Source organism: Oryza brachyantha, chromosome 5 (genome assembly GCF_000231095.2).
Source record: "Oryza brachyantha chromosome 5, ObraRS2, whole genome shotgun sequence".
NCBI classification, from domain to species: Eukaryota; Viridiplantae; Streptophyta; class Magnoliopsida; order Poales; family Poaceae; genus Oryza; species Oryza brachyantha.
In genome coordinates, this window is record NC_023167.2 from 10392808 (window position 1) to 10410637 (window position 17830).

A 17830-nucleotide genomic window follows, 5' to 3' on the forward strand; every position below is an offset into this window, starting at 1 on the left:
TCTTGAAGACAATTAATGCTTGTCACTTACCACTCTTCAACTCTAAAAGTACCTTCGTATCACTGCTCACTTGTTCTGCGTCTTACCTAGATTCATCCATAGATCAATGTATATATTTTTTATATGTGTCTAGATTTCTTAGCATTCATATGAATCTCAGCAATACCAGAAAGTCTTATATGTGGAATGGAGGGAATACTTGTTTGCATGCTGTTATGAAGTATAAGCTCCTTGTATTGGGGTTTTTAACTTTTTGCTACTCTTCTTTCCCCCTTGTATGGTATCTTTATGTTCAATAGACACATCAATTATCTGGTTGCTTGTTTGCTTCTGTTACTATGCCATTGCATAATCAAAGGACCCATCATTGAGTCATGTGTTCAGAATTGGGGATAGATTTGTCAATTTTTATTAAGAAGTTTTGTGTATTACATTCTTCTGATCTGTTCACGTTGCGGTCAGAGATTTAGCTCTGTTACTATGGTTCTTTAAACATGAGATTGTTGGGCTTTTCAACATTAGATGTGAACTGGTTCCATCCTTTATTGAATGCTTATTACAAATATGACTTGTGTGTTAGAAATGCAAGATATTTCACATTGCTTATGAACATTGTAAGCTCATTATATTATAATTATTATTCTGTTCAGTTTTATTGTTGTGTTCCTTTTCTGGCTTTATATGAGTCTCAAACCTTACTATTGTCCCACAGCACATGGGAGACCTTTTTGGTCTATCAGGTTGTGATTGATTCCAACTTAGGACTCGGTTGGTAGGGGTCAAGGTGATGTACAGTATTCAGTTAGTTAGCTTTTAGTACTGTTACACCAAACATGAGACATGCAGTTTGATTCTATTGTACTTTTATGTTTGGCTAACTCAATTTGTTCTGATTCCTACTCTGTTGATTTAAGTTTTAAACCTGCGAGATATAACATGCTCATATTTCAGCTTCTGTGATGTGTTAGTATTTTCTGTCCTTTACTCCTAGATTAATCTTTCAAGGACATTTAATTAGCATGATATAAAAGAAAGTAAAACAGTGATAGTGACATGAATGATGAATCTAGCCTTTAGAGTTATGGAACATAAAACTTAATGCTCTTGTCCCAATCTTTCCTAAATTAGAATTACATAGATATTTGTTTGAGAGAAACTACATCTGGTTGAAATTACCTTATTTGGGTTTTACGGCTACAATTTTAGTTCTAAAGCAGCCCTTGTAAAGACTCTGGATATAGGTTTGTTTACACATCTGGTAAATGAAATGTTATGTCGATTAGTACAATGGACTTCTTGCATCAATTTATATCAAGATAGTGGGACAGCATCCCTTTTTTTTTGAAAGACACATGAATTGAGTACTGCTTGTCTCATGACTGATGCAACCTTCTGTTTCTTGAATTGTCATGTGTGGATATCCTTTTCATCTGATCATATCTTGGGTTTTTCTGGCTGCGAATGGTAAAGTTATCTTTTAAATTGGAGGAACAAGATTAAGCGCATTGCTTTTCAAATTTATCTTAGTTCTTTTAGTGTGTTAGCTTAGTTTTCTATAAATGCTGGGTTAATATCATCTTGATATATCAATACTTGGTCGTTAAAGAAAATAAGAAGCATGAGAAATAAGTCATTTTATCCTGTTACAATCTTCACTCTAGTTTGACTTCATATTCGAGACATTCATGGCACTGTGAAGTTGAAACGAGTCAGACTGCAGATTTTTAGTTTTCACTATGCCATCTATAAATATACTATAAGTTTACAAATGATACTCTTGTTGAACATATTCCCCTCAATACAGAATGCACATTTCTATGAGCTTGCATTGTAGAATCATTTAAATTCATCTGTTCAGTGAACACTAATTACAAGCTGCTGCTGCTCCTGGCCATGCATACTGTGCAGGTTTGGTGCATTTCTTCTCCGTTGATCCTGCAGAAACAGAGGAAGATCAGCATGACTTCAGCTAGCTATGATGGTCCTATAAGCTATTTGAGCAGGAGTCAGTCAGGACTAACCTGAAGCAGCTGCAACCGAAACTGTTGTTGGCCCTGCTGAATCATGCGGACCATCCGCATGATAGCATAGAACGGCAACAAGATTCCAGCAGCCCGAAGTAAGTACATCTGCAACGCAAGATTCTGTTAGTGAATTTCACATGATCAGTTTACTCTATTCCCTCTGTTGAGATAATGAACTCACCGTCATGAGGCTGAAGGCACAGTGATCTGCTGCTTCAATTGTCACCACTGCAATGAGATGCCACACAAGCAGCATAACGGTGAACTGCAGAGAGTCACAGATGATATCAGAATCCAGGAGACACCCTGAACAACCTGACAATTTCAGCTGTCTGCCAACTGCTCATACCGTTATCGTCAATGACCGGCACCATGAGGAGCAATCTCCATGACCCGTCTGTGCCTCGGATGCTGCATACAGCTCCTGATCCTCAAGGGGCTCCTCAGGGAGCATCTCCTCGTCACTGCAAGAAGAAAGCTCCGCATCAGGCAATACTACTGCAATAGTGAATTGTCCCATGGCCCCCCCCATCTAATCCGATCTGGTGGTTGTAGCAGGATGCAACTTCTGCTGCTGATGGTGTTATTGAGGCGTCCACGTTAGCTGGACGGTGTGGATTTGTGCATCGACACCGTGTGATTTGGACACACGCTCTTGACAGGACGCCTCGCCGATGCATCCACAGCTCAGACATTTCGTTTTGGTTCAGCTGCTTATCTGTTCACTTTTGGCATGATGCCCTCTGTGCCTATGAATGTGCAGTTTGCTCTAAATTTGTGTGAAGATGCTTCCAGCTAAAGCTTTTTTTTTCTCCCATATTTTTTTTTTGGAAATTTTGTATTGCTAGTGCTATAGCATTTACTTTTGTAATCTCATTGAGAGATCACTAATTAGGCCAAATCTAATACGCCAAGATGCATTTCTGCATTTGTTGTCCTGTATTATTGATAGATCTTGCATCTTAAGAGCTGTCACCGTGTCTCTGTGGTCCCTAGTTTTGGAAGGTATACTTGCCTTGTTGGTTGGGTCCTGTGATGAGGTAAGTAGTAGGTCAGGAGGATCTGCCTGAGTGGCCATCTTAACACTAATAAATGGCCACACAGATCATCATACATCTCTCATCAACCACTGGTTGTTAGCAATGCTAATCTTGTCTCTAATTGCATGATTGGTTCCTTGTTGAAAACAGAGTGTTACCTAATGATTTAAGCCTACGGCTTAAGGGCATGTACTGATGTACAGTACGGCATTACTGGTGTTGACAGTTGCATGGTACTGGCCAGCTAGGCTTAAGATTGGAAGTTTGGAGCCACCTTATCCTAGAGCATTATCTTAATGATCTTTCCTACCAGAATTGACAAGGCAAGAGAGAGAGAGAGGAACTAACCTGACAGTGACTGCCGTTTCAACAACATGCACTTTCTTGGGAGGGATGGTGTAATCTGACTCAAAATTCTGTCAAGAAAAGCAACTTTTATTTTAAAAACAAGCAGGATTATGCATGAAAAATGTTTCAGAATGTCTTATTTAGGCAGCTATCTGTATCTGAAGGTTGGCAGAACGTGACAGTGTTTACACAAGAAAACTGCACTTTGCTTATGATTAGAAAAAAAGCTTTAGCTACTTTCTTTAACACGAAAGAAATCTGTTACTTTATCTTCTAAACTGCATGATGTTGCACGTCTACACATAATTACAATTCATAAATAACAAAAAGGAGCTAGCTGTTTGGCACCTTTGCTGCACAAAATTTCAGCTTTCTAGCTAACCAGCAATGAAAAGCAACCCTTGCAATAAACACTACATGGACAGGCCGTGGTACACTACTAATCGTCAAGACAACTTTCACAAAAAGAAGGATCCTACCTGAAGGCAAATCTCACAGAGGATGCTTCCCTTCTCATCACACCACCTCTGCACACAACCCCTGTGAGCATACTGCATGCACAAATATACCAAGAACACATAATTAGCCACTGGTAACCAACTAACTAACCAGCTTATTAGTTGGGTTATAGGTAAGGTAGCATCATCACAAGGATCATCATGCATCATGCATGTTAAGAACACAAAAATGCAGGGATGGATGAATGCATGATGATCAGATTGATCAGATTTTAACTGTTACCCACCTTGAGAGAGCCGGAGCATCCACAGGGAGACTCGATTGCGGCACAGCATTCATCCTCCTCCTCATGGCAAATCCTGCACTGCCTCATCGACAACGACGATGACGATGAAAACGGAGGAGGAGAAGATTCAGAGGAAGAAGAAAGATGATGTTGTTCCATCACTCCCTCTCCTTTCCTTCGTCCCTTTCCTAACGATACCTTGCTTTCTTGGCTAATCAGATATGCTGCTGACAGCTGCTCTCTCTCTCTTTCTCACTTCCTTTTCTCCATGGCTGCCAATGGTGGTGATGGCCTTGTTTGTGGCTTGTGAGGGTTTATATAGAGCTGAGAATAACACCAAAGGCAAATCCATCACCTCATGGAGGAAGAGGAAGAAGAAAGGAAAAGAAAATCCAGGTGCTGTGGAGTGGGACCCACTGGCTGCTACTAGTCTACTGCCCACCACTGTTAATTGTTAAAGAGAAAAGGGGAAAGCTTTCATTTTGTTCCTAACTACTGTCATCACTCACATTCTCATCTGCCATTTATGATGAGCCTAACTAATGCACGTTAGGCGCGTAATCTTTGGCTTTAGATTCTTTTTTTTTATATATATACTGACTAGCACATATCCAGCTTGGTGGATAATTAATTCTCTTTATCTTTCTTCTTTTCTTGAGAGACGCCTCAATACCTAACTATAAGAAGGAAGGTGTCAAGGAGGAACACATTGAAAGGGCCAGTAACGGTCGCTAAATCACTAGAATGCCACGTCATGGCATGATGAAATGGCAAGGAGAAGATAACCCCCTTGTGCACAAATGCCTTTGTTTTTTTTTAATTTCCCACTTTTATGGTATTGCAAATATTCTTGAGGATACATTTCTTCTATAATTATTATTTTCTTTTTTCATTTAACGTCGTTGACTTCTGGGTCTGCATATGGCCGTTTGTCTTATTTAAAAATTATGCATAGTTATTAATTATTTTATTGTTATTTGATTTATTACTGAAGATACTTTAAGTATAACTTGTAATTTTACATATTTACACGTGGATTTTGAATAAGACGAACGGTTAAATATAAATCCAAAAGTCCACGTCATCCCAAAAAACAAAGAGAGTATTACAGCAAAAATTATCAATTTGTTGGAAATACTCTGTGTTTACGTATTTGTCAGAATTCGAAAGTAACTTGGGTTAATTAATTTATTTATTTATCAGGAGGTCCTTGTTGAGCGTGATTCCCTGAATTTAGGGGGAGAATTTTTGGCCATGGTCCATGTGGTCATCAACTCATGACTCTGAAATAGAGGTGGTCCTAGGACAAATTGAAGACACGAGTAGGAGTTTCCATAGCTGTAAACTTTCATTTGCTCTTCCCGTGCTTGTAATGAGATGGCTCATTTATTTGTAATGAGATGGCAATGGTGTGTGTAGTACTTGGCTAAAAAGGCCATCCATGAGGATCATGATAAGAGCTCTGACCGAACCAATGAATAAAGGTCAAGATCCCACGGTTTCTATCCGATCGATTCCCTCTAGCTCGCGTTGATAAAGTGCTGGGAAGTCGTCGGAACCGGTTTGGTTCAAAAGAAAACCAAACATTTGGTAAAATGTGTTCAAATTTCACACATTTCTATAATATTGCCAATGGGTAAGACATAAAGACAATGAAGAGCCCCTTAGAGCATCCCTCGTAGTATAGTCAGATGACTCTTCAAACTAAAATTTAGCAGATCTAACAAAAAAACGAGCTCCAACAAACTTGCTATCCAAGTTACCAAGCCAAATGATTGGACAAATTTCTCCCAAATGGGCTAAATCTACTTGAAACAACTTTCCAAACATAGGTCCCACCATCCCACCTTCTCTTTCCCGTTCCCCATCTCTCCCGAGCAAGCCATAGCCGACCGTTACACCGCGCTAGCCCACCAGTGATCGCACTACCACCTTCATCACCACATAACCACACCATCATTGTCGATTGTCGACCATAACTCCTTTAATCATTTTTAGTTGAAGTGATACTCGCGCTAGACGACCGAGGGCCAGTGACAGCACGCCCAAGGTTAGAGCTAGCAATTGTGTATGTGTTTCCATCAGCCTAGCGCTATCGCTACCCCTACAAGCGTGAGTGGCATTGCTAGCCCAGGTCACAACTGAGGTCACTATTCATTTCACCGTTGGCCAAGTCTCACATTGTCCTTATCTCCACATCCTCCCTGGACTGTCGTCCCTACTTTCGGTGACTCTGGATTCTCTTGCCCCTGCTCATGCCTCTGCCTCCTACTTGGACCAACTTTCTCACCGTTGGCAACTCTATATGTTGTTGTTGCCTCGGCGACAAGTAAACTTGGGTAGTTTGCTCGACTTGGACCGTAGAGAGGAGATGGATAAGAAAGAAGAAGATGGGTAGAGGCTAATAGGTGGGTCATATTGTTATTTTGGAGAGGTTAATAGATAGATTGTTAGAGTGAGTACTAGCTCTAGCTAGCCAAATTGGCTAAAGTCATGGCTATATTGACACTTGAGGATGATTTAGGTAGGTTGTAGGTTGTGGGAGATGCCCAAGGGTGGATCTATATTATTTCACTGGGGTCAGATGACCTTGACGTTATTTGGCTAATCAGTACATTTCTTCACATATTTGTTAGCAGTGACCCATTAACCAATGCTTGTTGACCCCGGCCCACTAAACTACAACAGCTCACACGTACTAAACGCTAGCAATACAGAGTTGCAGACTAGTGTGTGCATCTTTCAACTTCTTTATTATAGTGTCACCAACTCACTACCATCACAGAGCCTATTAGCATATTTGATTAGTTTACAAATTAGCTATTTTACTATGCACTAGTGTAATTATACATGCAATTAGGACGATCGCACAAAAAATGCAATTGCAATTAGGCTAGTAATCCTGCTGCTAATGAAGTACTACTACGCATCAGGCCTTTTAAAATAATAAACAACTTGGACAACATACTTTTGTGACCAAAAGAATTAGGTGTTGTTAGCCAATTTTATACTGTTCTAGCTCATAAATTACTGCTGATGTTGAGTTCATACTCTAAACAATTAAAGAGATTTTGCACTTTTTATTTAGTCTAAAATATTGGTATCTCACAAAAATAATATCAATCAATGCATAATTAATTTAGCTCCAAAAACTTATGAATCCAAAGATATTTAGCTTAAAAGCTTGACCTTAGAGTTAGAGCCATCCCTACCAAACACAATGTTTCTTAGAGCATGTACAATAGTAAACTATAAGTCAGTTATAAACATATTTTAAAAGAGATAAAAGAGGAGAGAGAGCAGTGGACTACTAATTTGTAGCCAGCTACAGCATAGGCTCCAAGACACAGTATATATATGACATGTGGGATCATGTATGAATTAACTATTAAATTAACTATAAATAAATTATAGCTAATAGTTAGCTATACTATTGAACTTGCTCTTAGTCTCCGCCCCCGGGGAGATGCTTTTCACAGCGGAAAAAGAAGAAAACCAACCAACCAGCACAACGGGCATGACACCCTGCACTGTGGGCCGCGAAGACCAAGCTCCAAGGGACGGTGCTTCAGCCCGCCGGGCCTCCTCTGGTCTGCATGTTTCCAACGCACACGGCCTCATCTTTTCTTTCTAGAATTCTCGCGATCTTTTCTCAGGATAAAATCGAGTGCATTTTTTCCCCCTAATACTCTAAACTTGTAGACTGAAATTTCAGAGTAGACTTTAAAAGAGTACTGCTATTATATTCGCAGTAACTTGAGGCGTCACTCTATGGTTAAACTGTAAGAGCATACGTGTCAGCGTCTTGAGGCGTGAAGCCCGAGCATATGAAAAAAATACTCGCTATTGAAACGTCCAATACTATTTCACAGGAATGAATACGCAGGTGTGTTTGTTCTAGTATACCATGTTCTTTCTCAGTGAATCATAAAATTTTAAACGTTAAAATTCTAATTTAGACATGTGACATGATAAATTTATACGTATAATTTTTCTATAAAGAGTATATTGTTTAGTAGTTTAGAATATATAATAAAAATTTAAAAAGAGGGGCAAGACAAAACATGTTAGACGTGTTCGTCTCTATTGTTATTCCAATAGTTTTCTTGAGGTTAAAGCACATATTTTCCGAACCGTCAAACGATATATCTTTCTACAAAAGAATTTCTATAAATATGATGATGTCAAACGATATATCTTTTTATAAAAGAATTTCTACACAAATGTTTATCATCTCATGTTTTTAAATGAGATGTTTAACTCAGCTAATTTTATTATTTATAAAAATAAAGAGATATTTCATCTTTTATATTTTAGCAACAAAGAACACCGCCGTAGTTACACAGGAATGAATAGATGTGTTTGTAATCTTGTGTCACTCACTCCTGACATGTTGCCTCTACAGTTGGTTACACATACTTAGCTCCTGGATCAACTATCATCCTTGCACGCCAAGCGCCAAGTCACCCAGGAACCAACGTCCGGTTTGATCCACGATAGCTCCCTCGCTGGCTGGAAGTATATGTATATCCACATGGGTTTTGGATAAGATCGTCAGCCCGGCCGGCCGACCTGCTGCAGCAGCTTCTTCTGGTAACTTAGCTACAAAGAAAAAATTACAAGAAACATCACTTCAGTTGTATCCATTTATTAGTCTCCTGACTTATTGTCTTGTTTACTTTATTCACAGTTAAAATATCAGCCTCATTTTTAAGATTAAAATAAGCATAAACAAAATGGCTTATCCATGATTACAAAATTATTTATGGGTAAAACTTTTATATTTTTTAGCGGTCTAGTAAAAGTAAAGTGTGATAAATAAAATCTAAAATTAACTTTAAATTTAAATTTTAGCATATAAGTATAAACATAAGCGGAAATATAAAGGCCTATGTTAGAAGTATAGATGATCTTTATACCTTTTTGTTGCTAAAATACTTTTTACTAAAACTGATACAATAATCTTTTTACACCTATAGAGGAAGAAGGTACTTCTCCATTTCATGTTGTAACATGTTTTAGTTTTCCAACAAATATTATATATATTTATTAATAATCACATAAATCTAGAAAAAAAACTAAAGTATCTAATAACCTGAAACTAATAACATTTTCTCACGCTGTCTCACTTGGCACCAATGAGCAATCTGCAGGTTTAATTGGACAATCGGCAGGCAGATATTTCCACCTCGCCGTCAGCTGCAAGCGTGCTTCCAGAAAGGGAGGTCCCTGTCTATTCTGTCGTTGCCGTGTCCATATTCCGGCGGCCTCGACCGATCGGCGGCTGCTTGTAAGCAAAACCGACGACCCTCTCTCGGCTTCTCGCCGCACGCAGTTTTCCCAACCTCTTGCCCAATTACCGGTGTGACCCTCTTCGAATCCAACCAAACCCTTGTTCCGGATAAAACCGTCCTGTTTTCTTTTTTTTTCCTTTTTTTTTGTCAAATCTTGTTTCTCTCCCTATCACTTTGTTTGTTTCTGGTACTTCCTATGTTTCACAAGACAAAATTTTTTAATTATAACTAGATTCATATAGAGAATAATGTATCTAAAACACACATGCATATACACATACACGATAATCGTGGTTATCGCATGATGGCTTCAGAATCAGTTTGAAGAACATTGGATAAATTTAAACAAGTCTTGTAATATAAAATACAAAATAGATGAGTATTTTTTTCATTTCTTTATTGCGAGGAAACTTGTGTCCAACTACTATATAATTGAATTTTTTGGACGAAATGTAAAGGTATTATCCAAATTAAACAAAAATGAGGGCAAGGGAATAAATAAGAGTACATAGAGTACATTAAAGCCTCCATCATATTATAACTAGGATAGCCGCTTGAATAAGTGTTTCTCTCCTTTTGTATTGGTGTGCCACAAACTTGTCGACTCAATCATTTTTTATATTATTGCACTTGATCAAACGTCAATTAGATAACTTTGTAACCGGGCTATTATCCATTATATTAAAAAGAAACCTCATTCACACGATCCTAGAACATACACTTGGGTGAATGGCTGAACGGAAAACTTAACAAAAGAATTCTATGAACCCCGTGTGTATAGTGATTAAATCAGCGCTAATGTAAAACATGTTCCCATCATATTAAACACATGTTTTAACTTGCAACTGATCTGGAAAAAAATACCTAATTAATACATTGCAAAACACAAGGGCAAATACTAAGGAGGTCATCTTTTGACTTTTTAATATAAAAATTTGAAACAACATATTTATAAATAAAAAATTATAAAAAAGTTTATATACGTGCTCTTAGCGACAAAAAGACCAGATTAGAAAATAAACTTCGATCCTAAAACCAAATTCAAATTTAAGGCTAAAAAAATTTAAATTTTAGTGTATAAGTAGAAGAAAAAAGACGAGTATATTAATTTTCTCCGTATAACATAGCGCTGAGAAGGGGTAGCAGGACAATGCCCTTAGGTTTCTCATAACCCTATTTAATTTTTAAAAAAAATTAGCTCAAAACTATATAAAATTTAGCTCAACTCATTTTAAACCCAACATTTAAATTTTATATGAAAAAATTTAGGCTAATTAGCACCTTTTAGGGTGGCCCCACCGAGGGCAAAATTGTGAAAGAGCAATGTTCGAAAGCATCATCCAAGCTTACTCATGCCGCCATCAGCTGAGCTCTTCCTCTATATATAGAAAGCTCTTCCATCGCGCACTCAACCCACATCGACATAGAACGAACGAACTCGAGTCGAGTAGGAGGAAGAAAAAAAAAAGAGAGATCAAAGAATCGACAGGTCTCAGCCGGCGGCGACCATGGAAAGCATCACCGGAGGAGCGGGGGCGGCGGCGTCCCCGCGGCGGGTGGTGGTGGCGGTGGACGAGAGCGAGGAGAGCATGCACGCGCTGTCGTGGTGCCTGTCCAACGTGGTGTCGTCCGCCGCCGCCGCGAAGGCGCCGCCGGCGGCCGTGGTGCTGGTCCACGCCCGGCCGGCGCGGCCGCTCTACTACCCGGTGATCGACGGCGCCGGGTACGTGCTGACGCAGGAGGTGATGGACAGCATGGACCGGTACATGGCCACCGCCGCCGACACCGTCGTCGCCAAGGCCAGGAACATCTGCACCGCCTTCCCCAATGTAATTAAGCCCCAAAACCAAAAGCTTCTTCATTCATTTTTCTTCGTTCGGCCATGGCTGACCTTGTTGCTTGGTTGCTTTTGGTCATCAGGTGAAGGTGGAGACGAGGGTGGAGAAGGGGGACCCACGGGAGGTGATCTGCGGCGCGGCGGAGAAGGCCGGCGCGGACATGCTGGTGATGGGGAGCCACGGGTACGGCTTCCTGCAGAGGACGCTGCTGGGGAGCGTCAGCAACCACTGCGTCCAGCACTGCAAGTGCCCCGTCGTCGTCGTCAAGAGGCCCGGCGCCGGCGACGGCAAGGCGCAGCCCCAATCTTGATTTGAAGCCAACCCAACACTGTGCTGGTGCTCTCCTGTCCAGATGAGATGCAATCCACATAATAATGTTCATATCAATACGGACATAGCTGCCTGAGTTGCTGCAGCGTTTGTATATATATATATATATATTACCGTTTTTTCCTTCCTGTCTGTACTCTGTAGTGAGTAGTAACCAGTATAGCATGAGTATATGCTAGGATTGCTACGGCCAGTTTGATTTCATGCATGACAGTATTAGTATCCAAATTTCGCTCGGTTAATCCCCTGGGTGAGGGTTCCCAGAGAAGCATATCGGTAGCTGGAAACCAACTTCCACTAATTTCGTTTCAACAAATTCGAATGTCCACGGTATAGCCGATTAAAATACAGTCCAAATTTGTCAAAAAGCGGTCACAAGTGTTTAAAACCATATTCGAACAGGGGTCGAAACCGTGTGGTCGATCAGTAAGGTAAACCCCGCCCCTGAGTCAAAAACAAACGCTTAAGAACCAATGAACGCAACAAACTGGTAATTGTAAATCCACGATTGCTACACTCAGAAAGATCAAAACAGACATTCTGACGAATCATGTGCCTAGTAAGATAGTGAGGGAAGGCATTACCAAATAACAGAAAATCCGTAACACAACAGATTGTTGTGATATGCCAACACAAACAAGACAACCATGGAAATGGATAACCAATTCTTTAAAGAAAATAATATCAGGTCTAATCCAACAGCATGGAGCTGGATGGACAGAGCCAACTACGCAGGATAACTTGAAAGTACCATAGTGATCTCATTTGTCCATACAGAAAAGCAAAACAAGTTCAAAACTGTAGATCAATCCTAGCGATACAAGAACATTCATAACAGAATCCCCTCCATCTTACTCCTCGGACTCGGCCTCACCGCTCTTCTTGTTGTGCTTCCTCGAGTACCTCTGGTTCCTGAGGAACTTTGGGTCCATCTATAAAAGCATTCACAAAGAGGATGCAAGAATCAGCAACAAATAACATTCCTACACATCATGAGTTCATAACAAAAGTCTTCAAGGCAAATGCAGTCTTGTAATTATATTGTCTATGTGCTGCTCAGTAAAGAATACTTACAGAAACAGAAGCTGTTTAGCTGTCAAGAAAAATAAATATGACTAGAGAATAAGGCTCCCATTGTTTCATTTTTTAGAAGAAAAAGCGAAAACACATTTTTGCAAACGAAAAATAATTTACGGTTAAAACTTTTATATACGTATTCATTGGTAACTCTAAAGCAAAAGTTGTAAAACAAACCACGATGAAAAAACCCCAAAATCAAGTCCAAAATTAAGCTTGAAAATTCAAATTTTGGCTTATAAGCAGTTGTAACTGCAGACCGATGGGAGCCTAAATTGCTACTGGCATACAGATATAATCTAACTGCCAAACTTCAAGGTTGAACCCAAGCAAAAACATCCAAGTCCACAAGGATGAGTGGCATGATTCCTGTCTAACATTATAATCTAAACGCAGTTTGAGCACAAATCAATGTAAGGGGGTGTTTGGTTGCCTGCATGAAGGCTGGCTCGCATGAGTGGGTGCAAATAATTGTTGTTTGGTAGCCTGCATGCTTTTCCCAGCCAGCCCAACTGCTGCAAAACTAGCCTCCCAGCCAGGCCCGTGGGAAACGCACCCCATGAGCTTCCCACTACAGCCAGGCTCAGCGCATGCGGGCGTGCGTCGCCCCCCTCCGCCTGGTCACCGCCATCCTCCGCCGCCCCCCTCCGCCCGGTCGACGTCATGCGTCACGGCCCCGGTCCGGCCGGTTGACGCCGTCCTCCGCCGCTCCCCACTGCCCGGTAGACGCCACCGTTCGCCGCTCCCCACCGCCCGATCGACGCTGTCGTCCTCCGCTTCCCACCGCCCGGTCGACGCCATTGTGCGCCGCTCCCCACCGCCCGGTCAACACCGCCGTGCGCCGCTCCCCACCGCCTGGTCGACGCCGTCCTCCGCCGCTTCCCACCACCCAGTCGACGCCGCCGTCTGCCGCTCCCCTCCGCCTGGTCGACGCTGTCCTCCGCCGCTCCCCACTGCCCGCTCAACGCTGTCCGCCGCTGCCGGACTGCTGTTTTTCTTTATTTTTTTCTTTTTCCTGTGATTCTTTTATAATGTATTTGTTTTATATAGTATACAGTTGCCTACAGTGACATTTTATCAATTGGGTATTTAATCTAAAAAACCATATAGGTACTCTTGTATATAGTATATGGAATCAACCAAACAATTTTTTTAATGTAACTCTCGTACAATAAACCAAACACAATCTCATGCGAGCCAACCTAATCTGATGCAAACAACCAAACAAGTACATGTGTACGTCCACAACCAGGCCATACTCAACCTGGATGGAAAAGATGGGCCAGGCTAGGGTCATACGAGCAACCAAACACACCCTAAGTGATTGCAGCAAACCAAACAGACCACCTAACAATTCCTTTCTAACATCAGACATCAACGCAACTTAAAGACAATTTCACAACAACCGGTACAACTGCACATTATAATTTGACCAATACACTGTAGAACAGATGGCAATAGCATCACATTGAAAATCTACAATTGTACTTTGAAGTTTGAACTTCTCAACAAGCATGAGATCTTTAGTCACATTTTTCTGTATAAGCAGAACAAAACAGCACATGATCACACTGAGACACTAAACCTCTAAAAAAAAGTTTGCATCCAACCACTTCGTCCACATGAACAAACGAACATTTCTGCAACAATCAATCAATATAATAGATAGGTATATCAATATAATAAATAGGTAGCGCAGGCAATCTGGATCTCAGGGGTGAATCGGCGGAGCAAGAGACGTACCCCCTTGGTGGAGGTCTGGCGGTGGCGCTTGGGCTTCTTGATGCCGTTCTTGTGCGCCTTGTACGACTGGTTGTGCGCCGTGTGGTTCTTCGACTTGGCCATCTCAGATCTCTCACTCACTCCACCTAGTAAAAATCACCCAGAGAAGAGAGCGGACGCGACAAATAAGAACAGAAGCAGGGGGGAGAGGGAATGGGGCTGCCGCAGGAGGATATGGATGAGGCAGGAGACGGGAGAGAGGCTAGGGTTCTCGGGCTCTTACCGGCGTCGGGAGAGGTCGCGAGCACGGGAGGTCGGCGGCGGCTAGGGTTTCGGGGATGGCTCGGATAGTGGAGGATCAATTTATATAGGGCAGGCCGGGTGGGGACGGGTTTTGCGAAGCCCATGGTTTTTATGGGCCGGAATTCGGCCCATTTGGAGGCTCTGGTCGATCAATTGTAGCCGTTGCTGCCTGATCTAGCGGTGTTCATATGGCATATCTACGGGTGGACAGAAGCTCGCTCGATTCGTGATAAACTCGGCTCGGTTCGACTCGGCTCGTTTTATTTTTTTAACGAACCGAGCTAGCATTTTAGCTCGTTAGAGATAACGAGACAACTCGAGCTGGCTCGTGAGCCTAACGAGCTAGACCAAAGACATAAGATTCACCGGTGTTCATTGATTTCACCCTAAAATGCATGTGTTCAGTACTTCATAGGTTCACCATATGATTTGTTGGTTCAAACTTTAATATTTAAATATAATTTCATATGATTTACATGTTTAAAATGAAAATTTGTTTGTATAACCTATTGAAAAATTGTTTAGGTTAACTTTTTATGCATGGCTCATGAGCCTAACGAGCCAGCTCGAGTTTTATAATGAGCCGAGCCAAGCTAGCTTTTTAGCTCGTTATGATAACGAGTCGAGCCGAGCCAGCTCGTTATCTTAACGAGCTGGACCAAGCCGAGCCGAGCTGGCTCGTTATCCAGCCCTAGGTATATCTAGAGATGCCAACTGGGACCTACGACCCGAGACCCGATGGGTATTTACTCCAGTAGGATACAGGTATAAACTTAAATATGTCATCCATAAGTACGTAGTCATGTAGATACATTCACCTAACAGGTACGCGGGTATGGGAACGTTTCTAAGAAGATCCTCATACCCATTTACCTATGGGTAATAAATACATGCAAGTTCAAATGCACGTTCTATTCTACTATTAAATTAGGCTAACCCAATTAACCAAATCCCTAGATATTTAAGTCATTCATCTCTTTTTCACCATAATGTAGGAGTGTGTGATATATTAAGGATAGTGTCTGCCATAATATATTATATGGAAACTATGTGACTTATATCGTTTTAAACTGTTGTGGGTATATGGGTGATCCGACGGATGAAGTTTACCCATGTGGGTACCGGTCTAGGGAAAATTTGAATGTAAGTTTATTCTGTCACTGCAAAGTATGGTTCATGCTATTTAAATAAGACAAATGATCAAATATAAGTTTAAAAATTAATGATATTAATCAACTAGTAACGGAGGTAGTACTGAATTTTGAAGTATATGTACTGAAAAATAGAGGCAATAGACAAGTAGTTGTTTTTCAAATATCCTAAATCTGTCTGTCATAAAAGCAATGGAAATAAATATCTCTAGAGAAATTCGATAGAAAAATGCTAAATTTACCCTTAAGTAGAGCCCAACAAATAACATCTTTCTGCATGATTTTTACAACATTACACGTGAGTCGGAGGCTCTATTCGTTTCCTCTTGTAGATTTTGGATTTTTGCTGGTGTTGCGTACCAAAAATGTTTATTGTTTGATATTTCTAAATAAAATTCTTTGATATTTTAAGTAGTTAATTCACTACCTCTTTGATTTGAGGAAAAACATAGGAATTTTGTAGGATTCTAATCCTATAGGAATTTTTTTTCTATATGACCATTTGAGAAACAAAACGGATCCTATAAATTCCCCTCATTCCATATAAGTTTTGGAGAAAAGTTAGCATGAGGTCCAATTTGATAAAAAAATTGAGTCTATCTCTTTCCTCTAGCTCCAATTTAACAGGTATATTCAAATGATCATTTATGTTTTTTTTTTGTTTGTACACATACATTTATGTTAAAATCCTATATTTTCTCTATTCATATGTTTTGTCAATCATGTATTTCGAAGACGGATTCGGTCGTTCATACCATCAATACCATCAAGTAACTATTATAGAACAAATAATCCAAAATTCCAAAATCTGCGTAAGAAAACACCATCTAAGGCCTCTTTCTTGGAGCTTGTTGTCAAACTCAGGCTTCATTTGGGGTTTGATGAAATTCTGGGCCTGGAATGGTCAGCCAGACCTTGCTGCAACGGCCCAGCCTGGTCAGCTCCAAAGTTTAGTCATGCCGGCCCATCAAATCTCCCAGAGAGAGTTTGGTAAGATTAGCCAGAGAGAGTTTAGTCAGGGAAAGTGGGGAAATAACTCACAATTAATGGAGTACAAAGTATAAGATTTTACTAAGGGTTGGTTTGGTTCAAGGCCAAAACAAGCCTTACCAATATCTTGGCAATGGTCACTTTTAGCATTGTCAAGCAGTGACGAATCCAAAATAGAAATTACCGGGGGTCCACTAATTATCTAATTTTTATACTTGTATACTAATTAATATGATATAATTTAGTAAGAATTGAGTAATTTACCTGGGGTCCGAGGACCCTGGATAAGTACATGTAGGTTCGCCCCTGCTGAAAAGTGTAAGATTACATTTGGTTTGAGGCCAAAATTAGTTTTGCCAAATTCCTCTCTTTGTTCGGTTGGTAGAATTGGCTAGTGCCAAATTTGAGAAAAAGCATGCCGGAATTTGGTCTTAAACCAAATATCTACTTCAACACCACTGAACTAACCAAAACTTCGGTTTGATCGATCACCTCGTAGCCTTAAACGAAACCGGCCCTGCATGTCTCGAACAACGGAAAGAATACGGTAGTAAAGATTTACCTATCATGCTGTGACGCAGGCAAGCCAAGAGTAGGTTTGAAGGAGTTTCTGACGGGTGTAGCTTCTCGTAAAATCTTTAGAAGTAAGAAGTACTTTTAAGTAACATTTGGCTTTCAATAATTTGGAGTTATAGGATTCATAAAATGAAATAGAAGCCATTAACTGAAAATCAAGCTTATCGAGATTCCGAGAAATTGACTTCTCATTGGCTGCTTCTCTCGTAATCTTTTAACTCGAATTAGAGCAAGTATAATAGCAGTTATAAGCTGGCTAAATGCTTATGTTGAGGGAAGATGAGACGAGGGAGAGTGTAAGTGGGCCGTAAGCTTGTAGCCAGCTCGGGTACAAGAACCAAGAAACTATGTAAGAGTGATATGTGGGTCCTGCATTAATGATAAAGAGCTAA

At 40.5% G+C, this 17830-nt stretch overlaps 2 protein-coding genes across 2 annotated transcripts; one reads left to right on the forward strand and one right to left on the reverse strand.

The window, feature by feature from the left end:
- Positions 1-1573: 1573 nt before the first annotated feature.
- Positions 1574-4490, reverse strand: LOC102719386 (E3 ubiquitin-protein ligase MARCHF5-like). The gene is made up of 7 exons (XM_006654227.3): positions 4158-4490; positions 3892-3963; positions 3413-3480; positions 2374-2488; positions 2206-2289; positions 2022-2129; positions 1574-1935 (listed from the first exon to the last, which is right to left on the reverse strand). The coding sequence occupies exons 1-7, from the start codon at positions 4314-4316 to the stop codon at positions 1855-1857; spliced, it is 687 nt and encodes a 228-aa protein (XP_006654290.1). The 5' UTR covers positions 4317-4490; the 3' UTR covers positions 1574-1854.
- A 6385-nt stretch (positions 4491-10875) lies between these two features.
- On the forward strand, positions 10876-11751 carry LOC102709000 (universal stress protein PHOS34-like). The gene is made up of 2 exons (XM_006655164.3): positions 10876-11280; positions 11372-11751. Exons 1-2 carry the CDS (start codon positions 10960-10962, stop codon positions 11597-11599), a joined length of 549 nt encoding a protein of 182 aa, XP_006655227.2. The 5' UTR covers positions 10876-10959; the 3' UTR covers positions 11600-11751.
- The last annotated feature ends 6079 nt before the right edge of the window (positions 11752-17830 follow it).